This window comes from Propithecus coquereli, unplaced genomic scaffold (assembly GCF_000956105.1).
Source record: "Propithecus coquereli isolate 6110/MARCELLA unplaced genomic scaffold, Pcoq_1.0 Scaffold28, whole genome shotgun sequence".
In the NCBI taxonomy this organism is placed as follows: domain Eukaryota; kingdom Metazoa; phylum Chordata; class Mammalia; order Primates; family Indriidae; genus Propithecus; species Propithecus coquereli.
Window position 1 is genome coordinate 12,067,657 of NW_012148396.1, and position 24,686 is coordinate 12,092,342.

General features: G+C 59.5%; 1 protein-coding gene across 4 annotated transcripts in view; it reads right to left on the bottom strand.

Moving 5' to 3' along the window:
• Positions 1-4,675: 4,675 nt before the first annotated feature.
• The window catches only part of SCRIB (scribbled planar cell polarity protein), a 23,303-nt gene continuing 3,292 nt past the window's right edge, over positions 4,676-24,686 (bottom strand). Inside the window, exons 10-37 of one of the 4 annotated variants that reach the window (XM_012648110.1) lie at positions 23,729-23,928; positions 23,488-23,654; positions 23,261-23,391; positions 23,044-23,169; positions 22,156-22,323; positions 21,157-21,561; positions 20,110-20,172; positions 19,419-19,508; positions 18,785-18,862; positions 17,675-17,998; positions 17,476-17,556; positions 17,152-17,394; positions 16,723-16,833; positions 16,320-16,613; positions 16,057-16,245; positions 9,458-9,568; positions 9,318-9,374; positions 9,035-9,109; positions 7,653-7,715; positions 6,753-6,860; positions 6,491-6,650; positions 6,281-6,419; positions 6,001-6,186; positions 5,773-5,915; positions 5,658-5,695; positions 5,453-5,527; positions 5,144-5,195; positions 4,676-5,063 (exon numbers count right to left, since the gene is read on the bottom strand). In XM_012648110.1, the coding sequence (XP_012503564.1) occupies positions 4,918-5,063; positions 5,144-5,195; positions 5,453-5,527; positions 5,658-5,695; positions 5,773-5,915; positions 6,001-6,186; positions 6,281-6,419; positions 6,491-6,650; positions 6,753-6,860; positions 7,653-7,715; positions 9,035-9,109; positions 9,318-9,374; positions 9,458-9,568; positions 16,057-16,245; positions 16,320-16,613; positions 16,723-16,833; positions 17,152-17,394; positions 17,476-17,556; positions 17,675-17,998; positions 18,785-18,862; positions 19,419-19,508; positions 20,110-20,172; positions 21,157-21,561; positions 22,156-22,323; positions 23,044-23,169; positions 23,261-23,391; positions 23,488-23,654; positions 23,729-23,928 (4,023 nt within the window). In that variant the 3' untranslated portion in view covers positions 4,676-4,917. Of the gene's footprint in view, positions 5,064-5,143; positions 5,196-5,452; positions 5,528-5,657; positions 5,696-5,772; positions 5,916-6,000; positions 6,187-6,280; positions 6,420-6,490; positions 6,651-6,752; positions 6,861-7,015; positions 7,100-7,652; positions 7,716-9,034; positions 9,110-9,317; positions 9,375-9,457; positions 9,569-16,056; positions 16,246-16,319; positions 16,614-16,722; positions 16,834-17,151; positions 17,395-17,475; positions 17,557-17,674; positions 17,999-18,784; positions 18,863-19,418; positions 19,509-20,109; positions 20,173-21,156; positions 21,562-22,155; positions 22,324-23,043; positions 23,170-23,260; positions 23,392-23,487; positions 23,655-23,728; positions 23,929-24,686 lie in introns of all 4 variants that reach the window. The other 3 variants (XM_012648107.1, XM_012648108.1, XM_012648109.1) reach the window with 3 other exon arrangements.

Sequence of the window (24,686 nt, forward strand, 5' to 3'; positions counted from 1 at the left end):
ATCCTATCCACGCAGTGTCAGTATCCACTTGCACTGCTACTGCCACCACGGGTGTTGAGTGGCCTTACTAGACCCATCTGTGTGTCAGGCCATAGCAGGTATGGGTGGGGTCCCTCGTTCACTGCAGCTGGTCTAGTGGGTGGCTCTGCTGCCACGCCAGCCCCTCCCCTTGTTCACAGTGGATGGGTCCGAGCACCCCCTGCAGTGCCTGGCTTAAAGGGCTAGTGGGCAAGACAGCTCTTTGTTGCAGATAGGTGTGCCATTTCCACAGGTGTGTGATTGCACCACCCTGGCAGAGGGTTTGGCTAAAAGGCCTCCACCCACCTTTTCATGGGCTGAGCAGTCTTTACTGTAACCGTTTGTCCTCCAGTTACGGCCTCTACTTGCTGCAACGCCCTGCATGTCCAGCGGCGGTTGCTCCAGTACAATGGGGTAACGGAATTCTGCTCCCTTCCACAACTGAGACCAGACCCCAGAGGCACCAATCCCGTTGCTTTTCCCATAGACCCCAGCTCGTGCCCATGGGATCCCTGGTAGCTCCCAATACACAAGGGTGTTGTGGTGCTGGGGCTGGTTTCCTCAGTGCCTTTGCCCATCAAACGCCTCTTGCTCTGTCTGGTCATCCTTCTTTCCCAGGGTGTACAGTGGGTGAGACTTTGTGCCAGATGAGGAGTAAATATTCTCCAATAACCTAATAAACCTAAGAAAACCTGGAGTTGCCTTACAGATTAGGGAATAGGTTGCTGTGCTATTTTGCTAATAATAGTGCTAGATATATCGTGTGTCTTACCTGACCAGGACACTCCCAGGAATTTGACAGCCACACCAGGCCCCTGCATCTTTTGGGGGTTGACTCCTATCCCCTCTCCTTCAAGCCATCCAAGACAGTCTGTAGAACAATCTCGAAATCCGCAAGAGACTCTGAGGTTAGGAAAATATCATCAATATAGTGAAACAAGGAGACAGAGACAGAGTCTAGACAGGTCCTGTGTGACCGCACTGTGACAGATGGTGGGACGGTGCAGGCACCTTGTGGTAGCACCTGGAAAGTCCATGGTTGGCCTTCCCAAGTGGATGCAAACTGGTCCTGGGAATGTTCTGCTAGGGAAACATGAAGAAGGCATCAGCCAAATCAGCCACAGCAAGAACGGTTCCTAACTCAAGGACTTCTTGTTCTATCAGTTGAGCAACGTTAATTACACCTGCATGTACAGGGGACACTACTTGTTTAGCTCACAGTAGTCGACTGTCATTCTCCATGTGCCACCCGTCTTCTTCACCAGCCACACAGGGCTGTTACAGGGGCTCTGGGCCGGCTGCACTATTTGTACCTTATATAATTCCTGCACAGGCTGGGTGCGGTGGCTCACGCCTGTGATCCTAGCACTCTGGTAGGCCGAGGCGGGAGGATCACTTGAGGTCAGGAGTTCGAGACCAGCCTGAGCAAGAGCAAGACCCCGTCTCTACTAAAAATAGAAAAATTAGCCGGGTGTGGTGGTGTGCGCCTATAATCCCAGCTACGGGAGGCTGAGGCAGGAGAATCGCTTGAGCCCAGGACTTTGAGGTTGCTGTGAGCTACGCTGACGCCACGGCACTCTAGCCCAGGTGTCAGAGCGAGACTGCATCTCGTACATCCGTTTCCAGTCGCAATTCCTCCTCCAGTTGTCGCACTGTATTCTGCAGTCCCGACATTCTGTCGGGGGCCAGCTCACACAGCGATCACCCGTTTGCCATCTTTACCATGCTGAAGCACTTTCCCTTCTTGTGGCAAATGCTCAATTCCCGACCGGCGTTTTCGGGGCATCCCTGTGCTCACACAGCAGCCCACACTGATCAAGTAACCCAGCGACTCCACAGGGAAGTCTCTGGCCACCCCCGGATTGTCCCCGGAGAAGATGGGATTAGCCCCTGAAAATGCCCCCTCTTTACCCAACATTTGGTCTCTTGGATCCTGCCGACTAAGCCAACTGTTTTAGGAGAATCCTGGGGCAATAGAGAAAAATTGCCCCCCAAACTGAGAGGGAATTGAGAGATCAAAGAACGACTCTGACCAAGTCCAGCGTGGCGAGTTAGATGAGTTTATTGAGGTTACTTACCAGAGCATTTGCTCCTGGGCGGCCCAGGAATTTCTTCCAAAGGAGCTTCTCGTGTGCAAAACCCGCATCTGCCCCCGTCCTTCCCAGTGAGTGAAGCAGAGCTTTTGCATCGCGTCTTTGCTTGCTCACAGTGAGACAAATCATGCTGTGCAATCCATACTGTGTTAATGATATTACAATTCTCCATGAGGCAGGGACTCTAGTATTACAATTTGCTAAAGGTCACTCACCGTAGCCCTTCGCGGCCAAAGCAGCTCTAAAGCAGTCAGGGCCGGTCTACGCTGGCCGCTGGACACTTCAAGGCAAGAAAGTGCTGGGCACCTTTCTCTGTAGTAATCATCTTGGTACTTGCTTAATCTACTTACTTTGTAACAATTTTGCTGAGCACTCCAGGCTACACAGTGTTTCTGTTACCTGGTGGGAAACCTGCATTTTTTTCCTCAAATTCCTCCTTCCCAGGTTGAGCACAACACTCAGAACATGCACACCCTGAGTATCCAACAAATGTCATCTGTCACTAGGTGGCCACTCTGGACGCAGTGGCCAGTGTGTTGCAGTCATGGGATCTGAGCCTCACGGAGGCTATGCTCCAGAACATGGAGGCAGAGAAGCAGCGCCGGGCACAAGAGGCCCAGAGGCACAAGGAAGCCGAGGCTAAGCGGTGCGACGGGCAGGAGGGTGGCAGGGAGCATTGACAGGTAGGTCCTCTGACCCAGCCCTTTCCCTCTCGCTCTAGCATAATCCTCAAGGTGCAACAGCTAGCCAAGGAGCAGCAGCGGTGTCACAAGGAGGTGAGCTCAGGGAGGAGCCAGGGGAGGAGGGGACCTGGGTGAGGAGGAAGAGGAGGAGATAGGTGGGGAGGAGGAGTGGGGGCTGCCTAGGGAGGAGGGGGAGCCGAGGAAAGGGCTGGGAAGGCGGAGGAAGAGCTAGGAAGGGAGGCACCCTGCAGGCCCTGGACCTGGCCAGAGCCTGTCCCCCCTCCTGCCCAGCTGCAGCAGGCCTACTGCAAGCTCAACCGGAGGATCACGGAGCATGACAAGTGTGAGCGGAGGCTCGCAGGCAAGACCGAGCTCACGCTGCAGGTGTGGGCCTCCAGGCTTTGCTGTGCCCCTGCTTTCTGGACGCTCATCCTTGCTCTGCATTAGCCCACGGTTTCTCCTGCAGGCCTGGGGTTCTGGGGCACATCTTTCATTCCCAAACATGGGCAGCAGTGGCCTCCTTGGGGTGGGGTGGGAAGGAGGCCCGGCAGGTGACCTCCTGAGAACGTGGGGCAGGTCTGCAGAGGTCAGCGTGGCCCCTTCCTTCAGGCCATCAAGGACGCAGAGGCCCAAGTGGACAGGCTGCGGCAGGAGGCCCAGAAGGCCGAGGAGACACTGGCCATGGCCAGGCTAGAGCTGCGCGAGCAGACACAGGAGGGTGGGTGGTTTTGGGCCGGTGTCGTGGGCTGGAGAGGAAGGCCCAGGGAGGGGGTTGGCGCTGGGATCTCCAGATCGCCGCACACTAACATCCCCACAGAGGAGGTGGAGGTGCCCGGGCTGAGGTGCCAGGTAACTGAACTGCACGACGTGCTGATGAAGGATGTTGGCGACCGCATCCGCGCAGATGGCCGGTCAGTGCTGTGAGCCGGGCATGGGAGAGTTGGGGGTTCGAGCGTACAGTGGTGACCTGACGACTGCCCCCAGGTGGCCTCTTGTCATTGACCCTTCGGGCCAGGCAGCCACCTTCCTGCGCTACCAGGACACCAACTATGTGGACACGGTGAACCCAAAGCACCTGAGGCCCGAGAGGGTGCGGCTGGCTCTGCTGGGGGCGCTCAGGTGAGGCGCGTGGGCATGGGCACTCCCCAGCCGGCTCTGCCCGTCCTCACTGCCTGGCCGCACAGGTACGGGAAGCCGCTGGTGTTCGACCTGCGTGAGGTGGACCTGTTCCCTGCTGTGCAGCAGCAGCTGGAGGCGGTGCAGCCTGGCCTGGCGCAGGCGCTGCTGAGCCGCGTGCTGCTGCAAGAGGAGCGATACCTGTCGCTGCTGCGGCCAGCTGATGGCCCCGAGTACAGCCCCATGCAGTTCCAGGAGGCGCGCCTGGAGCGCTTCCGTGTCTTCTTCATCACCAGGGTTCGGTGGCCACCGGTCGGGCAGCTGCAACTGCTGCTCCCTGTGCGTGTGCAGCTGCCCAGCGCGGGAATCTAGCATCTGGCTCCAATAAAGTGCGCGCCTGGCACCGCGTCCCGATAGTGTGTGCTTGTCAGTGCTGCGTGCGCGTGCCCATGCTGCGGGGAGGGGCTGCGTGCACGAGTCCATCACCCGGGGGTGTCGTCCTGTGTGCAGAGGCCTTACCTGGGGGGGCGGTGTCGTCCCGTGTGCAGAGGCCTCACCCGGGGGGTGTCGGCCTGTGTGCAGAAGGTTCCATGTCCTCTGGTCGGGAGCCCGGCTCGGGGGATTCTTGGGGGTGGCCCCCGCAAGGGCGTGAGAGAGGCGCGGTGGCAGGGCAGGGAGGATGGGCTGGTGGGCAGACCCGGGCCATTTTTGGAGGGGAGGAGGGGTTGGTCTGGGGAGGTGGACAGAGGGACAGACAGGCAGAGGTAAAACGTAGTCAACTTTATTCTCCTTAAACCACAAAATAGAGTCTTTGGTTGTACAAACATCACTAGTTACAGTCTCGCCAAGAGATCTTGGCTGGGGGGCGGGGGAGGGCAGTTAGTCAGAGGCCAGAACTCCTGAGGGGGCTCTTTAAAACGCTAACATCCAAGTTAAAAGACTCGGGGCAGGGGTGGGGTTGGAGCTGGCAGGGTCCCCACCCCAAGTCGGGAGAGGTACCCACCCCTCTAGGAGGGCACAGGGCCCAGGCCGCGGCGTCCCGGCCGCATGGGGCGGCGGCTGCTGCACAGCCTCACGTCTTCGGGGCCCATTGCCCCAGGTGAGGGCCCGCCCAGAAGCACCAGGGCCACCTCTCCATCCTCCTCCTGTGGGCCTGGTGGGTGGGGACAGGGCAGCAGTGAGCTAGGGCTTCCAGGCTCCAGGGTGCTCACCCTTAGCTGGGCCCCCACTCACCAGGGCTAGGAGATGGTTCCAAGGACCTCAGCTCTTCAGCAAAGTCCGGTGACTATGATGGGGAGAGGGGCTGCTCAGGGCCATGCCAGACTGGCCGGAAGCCAGCCTTGGGGACTAGCCGGCTCCCTAGCTGGGGCCACAGAGCTTGGGTAGGGTCAGGGCAGGAGGAGGGGAGGTGGGTGAGGAGGTCCCACACCCAAGGGACAGAGTGGGGTAGCAGGCAGGAAGGGGAGGACTGCAGGAGTGGATAGGCTGGGTGACAGGCACAGGAGAGGGTCGCGAGCAGAAGGGCCTGGAGGGCCGAGGTACCTGGATATCACAGATAGGTCTGGAAGAAGGGAGGGCAGCAAATGCCCTGTAGTCAAACTTCTTTCCAGACAAGGGCTTGAAAGGACAGCATGAGCACGAGAGGCAGAGAGGGAGAGGAAGAGGTGAGGGCCCCAGGGGTGGGGGAGTCTGGACCCCGCCCAGGCCTCAGGGGTGTGGGGGAGGGCGACGGCCACTGGCTCCTCACCAGGCGTCCAGGGGAGGTGCTGGTCTGGGGACCGAGGTCTGGGGGGACAAGAAGCAGGCGTTGGGAGAGGTCCATGCGGCAGGCTGAACCTCCCTCCTGTCCCTGTCACACAGACCTTCCAAAGGGGTGGGCGAGGGGGTGGGCGCAGGAGAAGGGGCCTCGGCCAGCCGCTCCAGGGGCCCCCGCTTGCTCCGGCCCTCCTGGGACTTGCTGAGAACCATCTGTGCCCGGAGGGCATCCTGCTCCAAGGACTTCATCCTGCAGAGAACAGCAGGCAGGGCAGGTGATCCCAGGCTGGACGACCCCAGGGCGGGCAACATGGCAACCCATGGCAGGGCCTCACCTGGCGGCCCTCCATAGCGCCCGCTTCTCAGCCTCCAGGGCGCGGCGCTCAGCAGGGGACAGGGCCCGCTCAGGCAGCGGTGGCTCAGGGCTCTGCACGCGCAGCCGCTCCTGGTGGCGCCGCTCAGCTTTGGCTGTCCGAACTGGGACGCTGCCTCCCAAAGGTGTGGGGGACACTGGGCTGTGCCTGGGGAAGGGGACAAAATGTGTTATGGGGGAGGACAAGGGCACACCAGGGCAACCTGGGGACGTTAGGCCAGGGACTTTGGGCAGGTGCTCACCCTCCGGTAGGGTCCTGGGCCAGGCCATCCTCCTGCTCCTCCTCATCAGGGGCCTCCCCGTCCAGGGCCAGCCACGCCTCTGGCCCAGCTGCCACCGCCTCCCGCAGCATCTGTGCTCTTTTCTGCTGCAGCTTGCGGGCTGGGGGATACAGGGCAGGTCAGACTGGGCCAGCGGGGACCCAGGCCCCTCCCTCTGCCGTGCACCCTCACCTTCTTCCTCCTGCATCTTCCGCAAGTCATCAGCACCCACCAGGGACACGCGCTTTGGGGGGCCCTCGGCCTGAGGCACCCGCACCTCCAGCTCAAAGTACTTCTGCCGCTCGCGGAAAGATAGCTGCTCCGGGGAGGCCGTGGGCCCAGGTGTAGGGGTCTGGAGGCAGTAGGGAGGAGACTTGGCAGTGCTCCTCCCATACCAGGCCCTTTGTGCACCCACCACAGCATGAGACAGGGAGGGTGGCTACCCCCCATATACCTGGGCAGAGGCGTCCTGGGGAGGGTGCGGGGTGGGCACGGCAGCGAAGGCCCTGTAGGCCTGCTTCACGCTGGTGGGTAGCTCATCCAGGGATGGCGGGGAGGGCGGCTGGGGGGCCAGGCTTGCATGAGCTGCAGAGTAGCTGTGGCATAGCCGCCACCCACCCAGCCGCCGGCTGTCCCCACCGCTGCCTGATCCCCACCCGCCATCCAGCCGAGGAAGGGGGCTCTGTCACCCCCACCCCAGCGGGACAGGGCACTCACGCAGTGGGGACCACCTCTGCCCCTGGGGGCTGGGGAGCCCCTTGGCCAGGCCTGAGCCAATGGCTGGATCACCCCTGGTTTTGTCTGCAGAGGGCAGGGGTGGGCCAGAGAATAGGATCAGGGATTCAGGTAGGGGTGGGGTGGGATGGTGGGGGGAGAGACAGAGAGATGGAGCCCAGGTGGGCGGCCTGGGTGGGGCTGAAGTCCTCCTGCCTGTCAGGGGTCAAGGCTGAGAGCCAGGCTCCAAGTAGGCACCCACCCGCCCCCACCCTGCAGTGCATTGATAGTGCGGCTGAATGACCCACAAATGAGAGGAAGGGTAGTGGTGAGGCCAGAGGCCCTGGGTGGTGTTGGGACTGAGACCTCATTGGGTCTCACAGGGCTGGAACCCCTTCAGGAACAGCAGCTCAAGCTCCCCCACCCGCTGCCAGCCAGCTCTGGCCGGGAAGGTGTCCATGGCTGTCCTCATTGAGGCCTCCATGTTACCACAAGGAAAGCAGAGTCAGCCCCAAACCTGTAAGGCAGCTGGGAAGGAGGCCCTGTCTCCCGACACCCACCACCCGGACGAGGGGCCTGCAGGCCGGCACTTTGTCCTCCGCTCCCACCCAGAGGGGCACCTGTGACTTGGGACACTCACTTGCTGGCCACTGGGGGAGCAGGGAGCCTCGGCCATCTTCCCTCCAGCTGTCCCAGACGGTACCTGGAGGAGTGGGCAGAGGGAGGGGTGAGGGCCAGGGAGGGCTGTGGCTCCCCAAGGAGAAGGAGCTGGGGGGGCTGGACGCTTACCATGGTGGCACAGAGGCTGCTCCTCACTTCCCTGACCTGACAAAGCCTGGGGGATGTCCCCACATGGGCTTGGAAGACCACTCGGCCAGCATGAAGGGGTTCTCCCCAAAAGGCTGTGGCCTGGAGTCTACCAGGCTCTGCCCCTTCCCCCACAATGCTGGGGGGACAAGGGGAGGCCTGGGGCTGGGGCCTGGCCTGAGCAGCCAGCTGTCTGTCCATGGCAGTGGGCTGACCGGAGATTTTCAGAGAGAGATGGGCCAGACCCAGACAAGACAATGAGAGCCGGGGGTCACTGGGGACAGTGCTGGGGAGCCCACTGCCTGCTGCTCAGACCAGAGGGAGCTATGCTCGCTGCTCAGGCCACCCGACCCCAGCCACCCTCCTGTGTACCGCAGTGGCACTTGAATCAGGGAGGCCTGACCCCACCAGCTGCCCATAGCCATACCCCTTCCTGATCAGAGGATGCTGCCTATGGCCAGAAGAGAGAGGGTTGGTGCCCCAAAGCCCCTGAGTGGGCCCCCTCAGCCCCCAGCCCTGCCCAGGCTCTTCCTGCCTCTCTGCTGCTCAGGCAGCGGCCAGGCTGAGCCCACCCTCAACCACTCACGTTCCTGTGGGTTCTCCCAGTGGTGGCTGACTGGGCACCCCTCTGGGAGGGTTATGTATATCTCTTGGGGGAGGAATGGAGACTGAATGTCCCTCCTGCCTGTCCCCAGGCCCACAACTGTCCTGGTGTCCATGGTCTACCCAGCTGTCAGGGCTGGGCCTCTCCCCAACCCCCACTCAGTCCCCATGGCCCCCTGCAGCTGCTCTGGCCTGTCACCCCAAGGCGGCTTACACACACTCACATCCACCATGAGCCCTGCTGGCCCCAGCTGCCTTTGCCCCTCTCCCGCCTGCACCCTCAGGGCCAGGAGCCCCTCCGCCTGCAGCAGACAAGGAAGGTGGGGGGCCAAGGGCTTCCAAGGGATCAGGCCCCTCCCTGGCTGGGTCCTGCCCCTGTGCCTCCTGTACTCAGCAAAGAGCACGGGGCACAACAGCACCTGCCTCACGGCCTGGCCAAGAGCTAAGGGGACAAGACACACCAGGCTGGGCAACTATAGGCCTGGAGGCAGCCTCCACCAATCCCCAACCCCACCCAAAGGCTCCCTCCTCGACAGCTTTGGCACTCATCTTGGGGTGGGCAGATGAACAGGACAGAGGGCAGGGGGGCCACCCTGCACACCAGACACTGACCCTTTGCATGCTGCCAGTGTTGGGCACAGCGGCCAGAGCACGGTAGTCCAGCTTCAGGGGCTCTAGACTCTGGCCCTGGAGAGCAGAAGGGACGTGGTGCTAGCAGGGCGTGTCCACAGCCAAGCAGGGGCAGCACTGTGGGCAGCGCATGGCCAGCCAGGAGGGATGGACGCTGGACGCTGCAGGGGTGGGCAGGGGCCTGGGCACAGCTACCACTACCCCATGGGCTGTGTCCCCCGCTGCAGTGCCCCCATGGGATGGGCAGCCCCGACTCAACACTCACTGCAGCCTCAGTGGCCTCTGCCCCCCAGTGCGGGCTCTGTCCAGGCAGCTCCTTCTCCTGCGAGCAGAGCAGACGTGAATCAGGAACCGACAGCCTCAGGCTCCCCGGCCCAGGGGCTGCCAGCCACAGGCAATTCTCACCTTGCCCGGGCCCTCGGGGCTCAGTTCCCGGTCAATGGACGAGATGCTTTCCAGGCTATTCCGGTGGCCGATGCCTGCCGCAAAGGGGTTGGCAATGACGCCTGGGGATACCTGAGAGGAGGAGAGTGGGCTGAGGGTTGGGGCTCTGGCCATGCGGTCCCACCTTCAGGACCAGGCTGGAGCCCTGGCCCATAGTAAGCCAGCGACATACAGTGAACGCCGGGCAGGCCGACCATGTGGCTAAAGCGGCCTCCGGAGCGCTTTGCGGGGCCTCCCAGGACACTGCACTATTATCTCCACTTGAGTCCTTTCAGGGACACCTTTAGCTCCTGAGGCTGCTGTGCACACAGGTCACACCTGCACACGGCAGGGCTGTGAGGCTGCAGCCCTTTGCTGCCTTGCTTAGGCGGGGCGAGCAGGGCTGACTGTGCAGTTGTCCCAGAGAGCTGACGGCCACCAAGACGGAATGGCGTTCACGGACAGGCTGCCTCGACTCTGCAGTGTGAGTGCTGAGTAAAGATGCTCAAATGGCAGACATGCTACAAGACAAAAACCACTAGCTCTAAACCTAAAAGAACTAAATCATCTGGCAAAACCACGTGATCAGCAGGGAGACAGAAGGGGTGTCCGGAAAGGGAAGGTGTCTGGGGCTGCACAGGCGAGGCCTGCAATCCAGGTACAGGAGGCACTTGGAGCTGAGCGTCAAGAGAGAACACAGGCAGAGGGCCCAGCTCACTTCCAACCCCACAGGGACAAAAGGGACTGGCTCAGGCCTCTAGCACCAACAGGGACTAGGAGAGGCAGCGGCGCAGTGGAAAGAGACGTCGGCATCACCCTCACCACAAGTGAGTCTCCCCTGGAGGAGAGCGCTGTCAGTGTGGGCTGGGACACAGGCCCAGCTGCGTGTCCCTTTACAAAATACAACTGAAGTGACAAGTAAAGGGGAGGGCAGAGAGACACCAGGCAGGCAGAGAGCACAAGTAGCTGCTTGACCCAGAGAAGACAGAATCTCAGGTTCAAAGTGTTCAGCAGGCACTGAGGGACAGTCACACAGAAGGTGCCATTGACAAAGATGATACTGTGATCATAAACTGTGGTGCTAAGCAGGTGAATGGCTACATATAGAAACCAAAGCCCAACAGAAATGTGAGAGCTTGATAAAAACAGTTACACAAGGCAACTTAAATATGTCTTTCAGAGTCTGACACAACTAGTAGAACACACCACCACCATCAAGGTGCCCACTTTCTCCGTTTCTGGAATAACTTAGTCAAAAAGCCCCTGAACAGGCACGAGAGCGGCAGGGGGCCTGGCAGGGTGGGAAGGATGGTCACATACACAGGGAAGCCGCATGGAAGTGAGAGTGTGAGGATGCAGCAGCCCAGTTGCACGGAGAATGTGGGAAAGGCTGGCCTGTGGTGCTGACTGGTGCAGCCACAGTGTGAACTCACACTCGTCTGCAGTTCCAGAAAATGTCACGGAAGTGAGCTGCACTCTCCCTAGCTCTGGCCACTGAGATGTCCTGAGACAAGGACACCCCAACAGCACTATGCACACCCAGCGCCCAGATCTGGGCTTCTAAATACCACTCCACGCTAGAAGGAACCAGCGCTCCCTGCAGAGATGGCTGACTCCAGGGCTGGGCAGGAAAAGTGTGGAATGAGCTGAGAACATCCTGGTGTGCAGAGTGAGGACAATGACCCAGCACAGTTGGACAGCCCTTCCGTGAGCACCGAAACAGATAACGATAGTCACAAACCGTCAACCATGAAATAAAACGGAAACCCATGAGTCTGCACTAACAGGTAAGTAGACAATACACAAACTGGGAGAAGGAAAGCTTGTTTTTAGGCAGAAAGCCAACTGATGAACCCAGAGCGACGGCTGGGACACTGTTCAACAGCCACTGCAAGGACGCATCAGGAGCCATCTACAAGTGCCAGTGGGCAGGAGTGTGGTGAAGAACGAGATATTCACATACTCTCAAAGCACCTCCCACAAAAACTTATAAATTTCAAAGGGCAAAGAGTAACTGCACCAGTGAAACCTTGCCGACATCACAGTTAAGATCATAGGTAGCAGGACACCCGCCACACCATGCATGGGCTCTGAGGAGAAGCAGTGTTGTTCAGTGACAGCCTGGCAAGGATGTGCACGCTGGGAGTCATTGTGCATGAGCATTAGACAAACCCAGAATGGAGGTCAGCACAGACCGCACCCGGCCTACAAGCACAGTATTTTGGCTGTGCATCCTAGCTGGATAAATCCTAAGGACAAAGGAGCCATAAAGAACTCTTAGCCTGTTTCCAGTGCTCTTATTGTAATACTATTAGCACTGCAGTTTTTAAATCAGAGAGATGGGGGCTGGGTGCAGTGGCTCACACCTGTAATCCCAGCACTTTGGGAGGCTGAGGCAGGAGGATTGCTTGAGGCCAGACTGAAACCAACCTGAGCAACACAGTGAGAACCCATCTCTACAAAAAAATAAAAAAATAGCTGGGCACGGTGGTATGCACCTATAGTCCCAGCTACTTGGGAGGCTAAGGCAGGAGGATCACCTGAGCCCAGGAATTCAAGGCTGCAATGACCTATGATCATACCACTGCACTCTAGTCTGGATGACAGAGTGAGAGCCTATCTTAAAAAAAAAAAAAAAAAAGAGGAATCTTGCTACATTGCCCAGGCTGGCCTCAAACTCCCGGGCTCAAGCAGTCCTCCCACCTCAGCCTCCCAAGCTGCTGGAACTACAAGCACATGCCACAATGCCTGGCTGCATTTTGAAATTTATTAAGGAATTAAGAAACGATGTTATATATAAGAAAAAGATGACTGTGAAATCAAAAAAGTCAATAAAAACCCTGTAATCTTAAGTGAGTTATATATAACAGTACAAACCCACGATTTTTCTCTTTCTAAAAATATCCACCTCCCAAGCCTCAATCTGCTACGAAAGCCAGAAGCAATGACAGCCCAGAAGTCGTGAACACTCCTGGCCACAGTTATGGGCTCTAAACACCATTCCCAAGGAGAGGAACCAGGGCTCCCCACAGAAACTGCTGAATTCAAGGCTGACTTGGGAAATTCACAGGATGTTTATCATAGTGGCTACTGAATGACAAGTGTCATGCTGAAAGGACCCGGGATCTCAATGCCCTATCAAGGGATATCAATAAAACAATGGGTTGAAATACATCAAGAAAATAAAGACCCTCGAGTTCACAGTAACACTAAAAACAGAAAGACACCCCAGTGGCCATCTTTGGAAGCTTCCAGGGCACTGGCTTGTTATTCTAAAGACAAATGAAAGGATCAAGCATTTAGCACACCTTTTCTGCATAAACTCATATCAGCATAAAAAATAGTTAATGACCTCTTCTTTATAGACAGATCTGCAGAAAAAGTAAAAGCAACAGATGCAGAAGGAATGACTGAAGTATTCTTCCTTAAAGCATACATCGAGGAAATGCTAAAAGGAAAGGTAGTCTTTTTAAAGTTTTATTTCTAATTGACAAATAATAATAATAAGAGAAAGTCTTCATCAATATTCAAAAGCTGGCTCTTGGATGAGGCTATTGAAATATACAAAACTTTGGTCAGGATGATCAGGAGGAAAAGACACAGCACACAACAGGATCAAGGAGGACGAGGTAACTCTAGGAGAGGAGGAAAGTAATTCCAAACCATGTGGAAAATCAGAGTGAAAAGTTCTCTTGGAAAGTACATATTAACTCGGATTTGCTCAGGGGTTTTGGTGCTGCTGGTGGTGAGGCAGGTGCACGCTGTACCATCTGCTTTCCTGAATCCTCGGAACAGCCCTAAGAAGCAGGCACTGCTGCTATTCTGTTGTGCACATGGGACGGTGAGGAGTGGAGAAGCCACGCACCTGCTCAAGGCTTCCAGCAATGAGGGCCCAGGGCCCAGAACCACACAGGAGCCTCAAGACACACCAGCCCTAGAATGCAGAACAGGTGGGCTATCACAGACACTACTTGGGAGAGCTGGGGAGATGGAGAGGCTGCCAGCCCGGGAGCTGAGGCCAAGACTGGTGCGGAGAATGAAAAGATAGGTACGGAATCCAGTTGGCAAACCCTGATGCTAGCATGGCAGGGCCGAGTTTAAGAACAATGGGGGTGGGGGTCAGAGTCGTGAGCACTCCCACCCCCTGGAGAGGTCAGAAACACAGATGGTCCCTCAGGGACGAGGCCCAGCCAGCCACATCCTGCTTCTTTGTGAGAAGCCAGGAATCTGGATGCCACTGTGAAGGGTCAATGCAAGTGCCACGCCCGCTGGCAAAACCTCCATGGGCTGAAGCAACCCCACTCAGCACACGGATATAAAAACCAGAGATAAAAGCACTCCAGGAAACCCAACTCCTGCTTCAGATAATTCTTATAGGTGATAAATAGAGATAGCCCCCAAATTTAAAAAATATTATAAAAGAAACTGCAGAAAATATCACACTGCAAGATGAAAATCTCTTAAAGCTGAGCACAAAGCCAGGCCGCTGGCTGTCACCGCGCCAGAGCCCAGTGAGGGGACACGGGATGGACCACAGCAGGAAGGAGGGGCCGCTGCCATCGCTGCAGACAGTAGGGCTCTGCCAGGAGATTAGGATTTATCAGATTTTGTAAGGAAACAAGAGCAACCTAGGAACATACTTGAGAAAAACTTATCATAAAGACAACCCCAGTGTCCTAACACTTTGGCGGGTTCATCTGGAAGAGAAAACACATGACAATAGTAACTTTTCAAAAGGAAAAAAAAGAGTGAGTGACTCGACCTATTAGGATTAGGTATTAACACATGCTATAAAGTGACAGTACTTAAAACAGCGTGGCATTGGGACCAAGTCCAGAAACAAATCCCGGAGCACATTTGACATGAACGCACAATGAAGTCACATCTCCCCCAAATCAGTGGGGAACGACAGATTATTCAATAAATACTGTTGGAACAACTACATACCCCTTCACCTGAAAAACAATTCCAGCTGGACTGTAGAGGTATACCTACATTTTTGAAAAAAGAAAAACCAGAATCCAGAAGTCATAAAGGAAAAGATTTCATTCATAAAAATTTGACTTTTGCAACTCAAAAGACATCATCTTAAAATGGAAAAGTTAAGTGACAGATGGAAAAAAAACACACCTGTCCCCACAAAACAAAAGATCAGCACGCAGGCCCTACTTGACAGAAAACCAGCGCCTATGACACAAAAGCAATCAGCGTCTTGAGATGGTAAGTGGCAGTGACAGGCAGAAGAGGGGCTCAGCCACAGGCTCCTGCACCTGCCAGACCTGGCTAATGATTGTGTAAGCTCCCCAACTCCAAGGAGGATGCAGAAGTGGTACTAAGACTGTCTGGGACAGGGTCAGCGGCCCGGCCAGCGTTTAAGGTTTCAGGCCTGCACTCGCCGTGGAGGGCCCACCAGACACAGTGAGGACACCTGCTGCACGCAGCACTCAAGCCATATGGGAGAGCGAAGGGGACACACACTCAGCTGCAACTCAGGGCCCACCAGCCCCTCTGGATGTTGGAGCCCTTCTTCCCCAAGAGATATTCTCTGAGTAAAAAGTTTAAAACAAGTAAATGTATTGAATAAAACATTTCTAAATATATATCTTAAATAAATAAGCAATGCGATCTCGTTTCCCATCAGGGTAGTCCCACACTAGAGTGCAAGTCGGGCACTGTCTGCGGCTGTTAGCCTTGGGGCATCTTTCTGGCTGGCGCCCAGCAGCAAGTCACCGTCCCAGAGATCTATTGCAGAAGAGCCAGGGTGAGGTGGCTGCCCATCCCCAAAGTTGTCGCAAGCAGCAGAAGCCTTGTGTGTGCTGTTGGGGAGCAGTGACACAGCCACCTGCACCCCGGGGAACAGCATGACTGGGGCATCCTGTGAGTGGAGCAGCAACCACTGCAGGTGAACAGCCTTGAGAGGCCCTTTGGGCCAACAGTGCCAAGGGGCCCCAGGCACAGCAGGGGAGAGGAGACGGGAGAGGCAGGATGAGTCCTGAGAGAGGAGAGGCTGCGCCCAGTCTTGGCTTCTGCTCTAGGGTCCAGGGAGTGAAGGACCAGCATGGACATTAGATCTTGGGGAGAGAGCTCTCTGCTGGGGGCCCAATGGAGAGGCACCCTGGGTTGAGCAGGGCCCAGGAACAAGCTGGGAAGAACAGGATGCCACTGAGGCACAGGGCAGGGACCCCTGTGCACAGCTGCAGGCAAAGTCCTGAGCAGTCTCTGGCTGGCTGGTAGGCTCTGGGCAAGGGTCCGAGCCATCGCCTTCCCAGCCAGCGGCCACTCATGCTGCCCACCTGAAGGCCAGTGACTCCGCCTCTTCTCTTAGGACCACACCATGCTGGGCCCCAGACATGCCTGTCTGCTCACACACCTCATCCCACCTGGGCCAGGGCCCCCAGACAGCACGATGCCCAGAGCTCAGGAGAAAAAGCAGCTTGAGTGGGCCATGCCTCCCGGCTCTTTTCCGGAGCTGCCTCAGGATCATCAAGCTCTTCCCACTCGGAGGCATAAAGGATCCACTGCCCCAGCCCACCTGGGGGCTTTGCTGGGGACAGGACCTGGTCCAGGGGTGGGGCACTGACCTCCAGGGCTGTGGTGGTGCTGGTGTCGAAGCCATCACAGACCAGCACGGTAAGGGTGTCCCCCACGCTGCGCAGCAGCTGTACGGCCTCCCCATGCGTCAGGCCCAGCAGGCTCTGCTGGTTCACCTCCAGCAGCCGCAGCCCCACACGCAGCCGGCCATCACGCCCTGCTGCCCCCGTGGGGCTCACCTGTGGGGAGAGCCAGTGTGGGAGAGGACTGGTGGGGTGTGCGGGCTCAGGGCCAGCTGAGGCAGGTCCCTCACCTTGGAGATGAAGATGCCTTCATCCGTGGGGTCGCAGGGGTTCCCTGCATGGCCCTTGGCACCCCCACGAATGCTGATGCCCAGCTTCTCCCCTGGGGCCTTCTGGATGCACAGTTCTCGCATGCCCGGGGGTGGCGGGTCTCTCCGCACAAGCAGAGACAGTTCCAGGCAGGGGCGAAGCAGGGCGCTGACCGCCTCTTGGTGTGTGGCCTCCCGCACATCCTGCCCATTCACTGCCAGGATGCGGTCCCCAACCCGCAGGCCACTGCGAGCAGCAAGACCCCGCGGGAGCACCTGTTGGGGAAGAGGGCAGTGTCCAGCCAGCTGGGGCTCTACTGACCCATGCCCAGGTCAGCCAGGATGGTCCTTCATGCACAGAGTTGCCCGGCCAGGCCCACTCTACCTTGGAGATGAACACACCAGGCTCCTGGATACCAAATGGGTGGCTGGAGTGGTCAGAGCCCCCAACAATGCTAAGCCCCAGTGGGCCCCCAGCTCTTGGCAGACAGACCTCCTGGGAACAAGAGCCAGGCCTCAGTCAGGGCAGGGAAGGGGACACTAGGAGGTAGGGTGGTTACTGGCGGACTCCCCAGAGAGCAGCAGGGTCCTCAGGGATATGGATGGGGGGCCCTGCTGGTGGCTGTGGAGTGGTCATGCCGGGGGACATGGGGGACCACACCAAGCAGTCTGTCTGGATCAAAACCCCAGTCTCACAGAGCCCAAGTGGAATGCATGTGGATGCTGGTGTGGGCTACGGTGCCACAGTGGGGTCCTGGAGCCAGTGCCCCACACCTGGAGCTGAGTGGATGTCTGGGAGGGGTGGGGTTCTCACCTCCACTGGGTACGGCCCCTCCAGTGCAGCAGCCAGCAGGCTGGGGCCCAGCCTCGGCAACCCAGGCTCCCCAGGGGTGGTGGTAACAGCAGCAGTAGGGGGCGGGGAGGAATGTGGTGTGGGGCTGGGGGGAAGGGGTCCCCCGTTCTCGCGCTCTAGCAGCAGGGCGATGGTGGGGGAGGCAGCAGTCAGCAGAGAGACGGCATGGTCGTGTCGGGCCTCGGTCACGTCCACTCCGTTGATCTGTGAGAGTGCCCCAGGGTCAAGGAAGCTCAGGCCTGGATCGGACAAAGGGTGCCAGCCGGCCCCACCTCCCCCACTCACCGAGAGGACTCGGTCGCCAACCTGCAGAGTGCCAGCCCGGTGTGCAGCACCCCCCTCTGCGATGCGGGAGATGAAGATGCCCTGCAGGGGGTGGGGAGGAGGGCTGTGGCCACTGGCAAAGCTGACAGTGTGGACGCTGAGGGCAGCTCCTGCTCCTGGCTCCAGAGAGCCCCTCCCCAGGCCAGGCCCCGAGCCTCACCCCATCGCCAGCCCGGTAGGGCGTGGAGCCTTTCCCGCCAGCGATGCTGAAGCCCAGCCCCTTCTCGCTACGCACGAGGCAGGCCACATGGCGCTGGCGGGGGAGCCCAGGGGTCTCTGGCTGGAGCAGAGGCAGGCGTAGGCCCCCTCCCCGCCGCTCTCGGGGGCTGTAGTCATCCTCAGGCCGCAGAGGCGTGATGGTGACTGCATTCTCAGGCTCTACCATGCGCTCCCGCCACACGCGCATCTGCACAGCAGTTCCGGCACCCCGGAGCGCCTCCACAGCCTCGTGGTGCTCAGCATCCTGCAAGGCCACACCATTCACCTGTGGGTGGCAGGGGACAGAGGCCACATTGCACTTCAGGACCCAGCCATGGCCACCCGGACAGCCAAACACTGAGGGCTCAGGAGGGCTCCATGCTGCCCCCTCCATGCACAGGGAGCCTGAGGCCCAGGGTGAGGGTGCCTGAGCTGGGAACACCCCCTGTCTCCAGCTGCAGGCTCCTGGTGGGTCTGAGCTCCTTGCCTGGCCCCCAGAAATGCCTGTTTGCAGCCCCAGGGCCAGGACACAGCTTGGCCATGAGAGGTAGGCAGACACCTCTGTGGCCAGTCCACACCTGTGGCCCCACTCCTGGAAACATCCTGCCCCCATCTGAGCCGTCCAGTGGAGAACACCTGAGGTCACTCCATTACCAACCCCGACCTCCAGCCCCGACCACCCGGGGACAGGAGTTTCCATGCAAAGATCAGGGCAAGAGCTAAGCCAGAGAATGTGAGTACACATGACATCAACTCCCCAGGTGAACACCACCCTGACCTAAGCCCCAGGCCTGCCCTCACACGGCCTCCCGTGAGCTCCCCAGGTCCCTGCACAGGTGGGGACTGGCCACCTTCCCGGTCAGCCCCAGAGCAGCCCCTCCTGGAGAGGCCTGTCCCTGGAGCAGCCCATACCCTACCCCAGCGGGCCTCCCAGGCCTCACCCAGGGGCTGGGGTCCTGTGCTTAGAGCTCTCAGAGGGAGGAGGGACCCTACTGAGGGGAAGGTAGCCAAACACCCCAATAGCAGGACTATGTGTACCTCCAGGGAGCACAGCTGCTACTTGGCGACTCACCTCAAGGAGCTTGTCACCCACTCGGACCCCGGCGCGGGCTGCAGGGCCTTCCTCAGACACCCGAGAGATGAATATGCCCTGGGGAAAGCGGCAGAGCTTGAGCCCTTGGTCACAGTCCTTCTGGGACACCCAGACACCCCACGTAGAGGGAGGGCAGGGAACAGTGGGCCTGGGCTCAGGCCACCGTGGAGTCTTGAGAGCCTGGGAGCTGAAAGGTGCAATTCGACCCCAGAAAAGGCTTCTGACCCCAAACCTGGCACAGAGACACCAGGTGAACTGGAAGACTACAAGTGGGGAGTGCAGACCCGGACACCCTACGGCTGCTCTCAGGCCTTAAAGTCCTGCATAAACGCACTTGTGGGCTGGCTTGGTTTTTAAAACACGTTCTTGGACCTGACCCCTGTGTCTAAGAACATCCAAGAACACGTGTGTTCTGAGGGCTGGGGGCCCAAGTGCAAGTGAAGCATCTGGAAAAAGTGAGCTGGGAAGTCTGAAGTGCCAACCCGACAGCCCCTAAAGCCACGAAAAGCCTCAGAGAGAAAAGGGCAACAGAAGAGACAGAGTTGAGGGCGAGGCAGGTAGGCGTGGGCTGGGAGGGTCCTGCAGGGGCTTGGACCTGGCAGCAGCTGCTCACCTCGTCATCCCCCTTGTAGGGCGTGGAGCCCCTGCCCCCTGCGATGCTGATGCCCAGGCCCCCGGTCTGCCGCACGATGGTGAGGTTTAGCTGAGAACAGAATGGACAGGGCATGTCTGAGAAGGCTGGAGGGCCAGGGGGCTGCCTGGATACCCAGCAGGAAGTGGCCAGTGCTGCAGATGGCCACCTGCAGCTCCTCCCTGAGCAGCTACACCGGGTCTCGAGCCTGTCTGCCAGGGCCCGCATAGACAGCACAGAGCCAGCTGGAGAGAGGCCAGAGACCCCAGCGGGTGTGCACCACCACAGCAGTGTGGTCAGTCCAGGGCTTGCCTGCTTCTGGGCGATCGATGGAGGCCCAAGGTCCCACTGCCCACCCTCCAGACAGTGAGGGCTGATCCCACTTCTCCAGACTAGGTGGACTGGAAGCTCATGGAACCACCGCAGGTGGCAAAACGGGAAAGACCCAGCACTGTCACTTGGCCCTGCTGGGAGGAGCTGCCCCTCCAGAGGCCAGCAGGCCCCATGGGACTGTGGCCCAGGCCCCCAGGTCTGTGGTAGCTGCTGAAACTCTTTGGGGAGGGGGTCTGTGCTCAAGTGATGGGAGTAGGGAGAGGTGAGAGCCTGCAGCCCAGGAAGCAAGGTCAGGAGCGGCCCCAGGACCAGAGCGCGAGCAGCAGCGAGCAGTACAGACCTCTTCCTCCTCAATGCGAGCAGGCTCTATCAGCAGGTTATTGGCCTGGTCAAACGACACCCCCTGTCAGGACAGGACCAGCGAGGCATGCAGGTTAGCCACCGCCGGGGACCACCACCACCTCGCCCAACCCCCGCCATGAGCAGAAAGGACAGAAGGAAGACCACACCAAGCTCCTGCAGCCGAGCGGACCCTTCCCTGCTAGGGCTTGGCACTACCCCGGGTGTGGGCACACCCTGTTCTGGAGGTGTGAGTGATGCCACACACCTGCCAGCACAGGCGAGGCTCAGCTGGGGGGCGCTCCAGGGCAGACCTGAGCCCAGGCATGGCTGTCCTGTTCTGACCCTCAACTGTCACGCCATTGGCCCATGCTCAGGGTAGGGACATAGTGGGGACCAAGGAGAGCGTGAGCTTGGAGTAACCCAGGGCTTTCCCTGGCACCTGAGTGTGCCCAGTGAGCAGGGGGAGGGACACTTTGTAAACTGTTGAGAGCAAACCTAAGGACCAAGAAGGGACATGCTAGTGCCCCATGGGTCTGCTGGAGCCTGGGGAGGGCCCAGCAAGGCAGAAAAGCCACGCAGGCCAGCAGGAGGGCAGCCACCAGACCCATAGATGTGGACCTAAGGCCAGCTGAAGGGCTTCAAGCCTGGAGTCAGTGCTAACGCAAGGAGGATCTTGGGAGAGTCAGTTGGGAGGAGACAACCCTGCCCCAGACCCACTGCACACATAGGAGGGCTGGGGAGCACACCCTTGGTGCTGCTGAGCTGCCTGTGCCTACAGGCGCATCAGGCAGACACTGACCCACACAGCTGCCCTGAGTATGGACCAACGCCAGGGCCTAGAGGGGCACATGGGCACCACTGCCCTCCATGGTGCCCACATGCTTGCCACCTTCTCCAGGTAGCCAGGAGCCAGCAGGCCGAGGCTCAACCTGAGGGCTCAGTTGGGTCTTAGGGCTGGGCTGGCCTCCAGCTGCTCCCTGCCATGGCCCTGGTGCCCACGAGGGCAGGGGAATCCAGGTCACACAAGGGTGTGGCTGGGACCCACCTTGACGGAGGGTGCGGAGGCCACGGCCTCCTCTTTGTCCTCCTCCTCAGTGGTGGCCTCACCCTCCTCTTCGACCTGGTCCTCCTCCTCTTCTTCCTCAGCCCTGTCCTCCTCCTCCTCTTCTTCCTCCTGGGCCTGAGGAGCCCAGGACGTGTGGGGGCCGTTGTGCCAGCCTCCAGGCACTGCAGGGCCCTCCCCATCGGGCTGCTTCCCCTGCAGCAGGGCCACAACCGCCTCGGGCTGGGGAAGCTTGGAGATCTTGAAGTGCTTTTTGTAGTGGGGCGTGTCCTTACGGATGAGCCGCTGCCTCCCACCTGGCAGGGCCCAGGGGGCCTCGGGTCGCCCCTCCTCACTCTCCCTGTCTTCCCCAGGCAGGAGCGTGTCCTCTGCGAAGTGCACTGTGGGCTGTGTGGGAGTGAAGGTGAGAGTGGCAGTGGCCCCGGCCCCACTCTCCATCAGATGCACCAGACTGTGTGGCTGGGTGCCCATATGGGCCCACAGAAACCCTGCTGAGCAGGGCTGGTGTCAGAGGCTTTCAAAGGCTCCCTCCTGTACTGAGGACAGGGACTCAGGACAATTGCCTGGTGAGGGGTACACAAAATCTCAGTCCTGAGAAGGCCAGGGGGCCAGTGGGGCTCCTCCTGGAGACAAGTAGCACCAGGTGGAAATGCAGGGACCAACAAGGGCCCAATGCTGGGGTGCACCGACGTGATCAGAAGGGTCCAGGGCAGGGTTTGCGGTCTGCGGATAGCATGCGAGTGACAAGTCTGACCGTGCTATGTCTAGCTGAGAGTAAAGACTGTCACTCCTGCTGGGAGCACCTCTCCCAGGCGTGTCCAGCAGCATGGCCCCTGCAGGGCCCGCTCTTGCCCAGAAGCATCCCGTATCACCCAATAGCCACCCACGCTGAGACTAACCCCAACTGTGCACTTGCTCAGGATGGTGCAGGGCTGGTGGCAACCACAGTCCACCTTCTCCCTTCTCCTTGCCTGTCCTTACCTCCTCGTAGTCCTCCTCTGCGCCTTCCTCCTGGCCAGCCAGCGTGGCCTCCTGCTGGTTCAGCCCTGGTGCCTCAGCCACTGGGCCCACGGGCTCGCCTGTGGAGGCTGTGCTGGCAGACGGCTGAGAGTCTCCACTAAGGCCAGACTCGGTGCTCAGCCTCTTCCCCTGCAGCAGGCAGGGGTGTCAGGCTATGTGGGAGCTTGGCTGGTCACATGCAGTCCTCCTTGGGCTTCCCACTACCCCAACCACAGCACAGCGACAGGCTCACCTCTTGTGGCCACATCCCATCCCAGCCCCTGAGGAGCAGGCTGTCTCAGAGCCTCGGGCATGCTCAGCCCCTAAAAAAGCCTCTCCCAGAGAGGGAAAGGAAAAGGACCACACCGGTTCCCAGGAAAAGGCCTGCCCAACGGGAGCCTCCTCCCCAGACAAGTGGGTGGCCCTGCATAGCCCAATGCCTGCCCTGCCCCAGCCCAGGTCACTTGTCCTGCTATAGTAGGAGGCCCTGACACCAGAAGCTTCCAAGTGAGCAAATAGGCCTGCCCTGCTCCGGCCTCAAGCCCTTCCCAGAAGCTGATGACGCCGAGGCATGGGCTCCTGGGGAAGGTGCTGGAGGGCCTGCTCCACAAGGCCAGATCGCCCTCCCCATGCCACCAGGGCAGGCCAACCACATGCCCCCACATGCCCAATCTTCTCCTCCCACCCTCCAGCCCCACCTCCAGTACCCCTTGCCCAGCACAGCCCTATAGCTGCCGCTGTGGCCTTCCTGGCAGCCTGGTCCCCATCCCCTTCCTCGTGGAGCCCCGGCCCTCATGGCCTCACTCCCAGGACAGATGGGGGAAGTGGGAGGGCGAGTGGCTCTCCAGGCTTCTGAGGCTTCTTCCCCACCTCCTCTGGGGGCGAGGGCGGCCTGGGCTCTGGCTTGCCAGGGCAGGCCTCGCTCCGACGCCCCTCAACGCTCCTCTTCATCACTTTGAGCTCGCTGGGGTGAGGTGTGGCCCGGCGCTGTAGGCCCTGCATTGGGGACAGGGATGAGAGACAGAAGCAGGGTAGGGGTCAGGCGGGAAGGGCGGAGGTGCCGCCCATGGTCCCCACCCTCCCATACCCGCTTCTCGGCAGCAGCCTCCTCAGCGTCGTCATCGCCTGCAGGAGCCTCGAGGAACTGGATGACACTGACACGGCTCAGGGGGGCGTCGCTCCAGCTCTCAGAGGGGCTCCCCTGCTGCCCAGGGTCCTCTGCGGGAGGCAAGTGTCAGCGGCCCAGGCTAGTCTCTGGCCTTGCTTGAAGCCATGCCCACCCTGGGTCAAGGCTGCCGGTTGCCAGCAACCTACCGAGGCTGGGCAGGGGCTGCTGGGGCAGCAGGTAGCAGGTGAGCACCTTCTCGCCCGTCTGGGCGTCGTCCTCAGTCTGGAACCGGAGCATGGGCTGTGCCTGGTTCTCTGCCAACCACAGCGCCTTGAGGTTGAGGTGGGTGAGTGCAAATGGCAGACTCCGCAGCCTAGGAGCCAGGGTGGGCACAGTCAGTGGGTGCCAGGGACATGCCAGGTTCGCCGGGGCTGGGCAGGCACTCACCGGTTCCCGGCCACATCTAGCACGTGCAGCTCAGCTGTGTGGGCCAGCTCGGGTGGCAGGACAGTCAGGCGGTTGTCCCTCAAAGAGAGCACACTGAGAGCCGTGCAGCCTCCAATCTCGGGTGGCAACACCTCCAGGTGGTTCCGGTCCACGTTGAGGTTAGTGAGCTTGGTCAGCTTCCCCAGAGAGCGTGGCAGGGCCTGGCGGGGGAAAGCAGAGGTTGGCAGAAGCTGCTAAGGGTTGGGGGAAGGAAAGCAGATCCCCAAGGGGCAGATGAGGGCAACAAACACAGTGGGCCAGCTCCAGCCAGGGCCTGCCACAGCCCTCAGAGACCTGGGCCAGGATGTGAGAGTGGGAGCTGACTCCACCACCTAAACAGCCATCAGGTCATCCAAGACCAGTGACCCTGCCGGCCCGGCTCTGCCCCAAGGCTTTGACCTGCCGAGGCTGAACTCTGCAATCCTGTCTGGCACCCCAGCTGGCTTCTGCCTCTGTTCACTTAGTCCCTAGGGCTCCTGTGGCCCCCAAGCCCAGCCTGCCTGCTCAGGGATACCCCCTTCCCAGGACCCCACAACCAGGTTCCCCTTTTTCACTTCCTTGGTGAGGGTACCTTCCACAGAAACATATTCTGTAAACACCCTTCCCACAGGTGGGTCCTGGCTTCCTAGCCTAGGGACAGCATCCCCACCACCCCCACCCAGTCCCCAAGGCCTCAGCCTTGTTTCCTGCCCTGACTTAGCTTCCCTGAGTGCAAATCCACTCTCTTCCCTGCCTTACCACCGCACGTCAGAAAAAACAAAGCCTGAGATGCCTACACTAACAGCAACGACCACTGCCCTAGCCCCATCTTGTCCCCTGCCAGTGCACTTCCTCCCCTGACCTGAAGAGTGCTCTTTCTGAGCAGCTCCCATGAGCCAGGCCAACACCAGCACCCCCTACAGGCACCTCCCACCCCCCC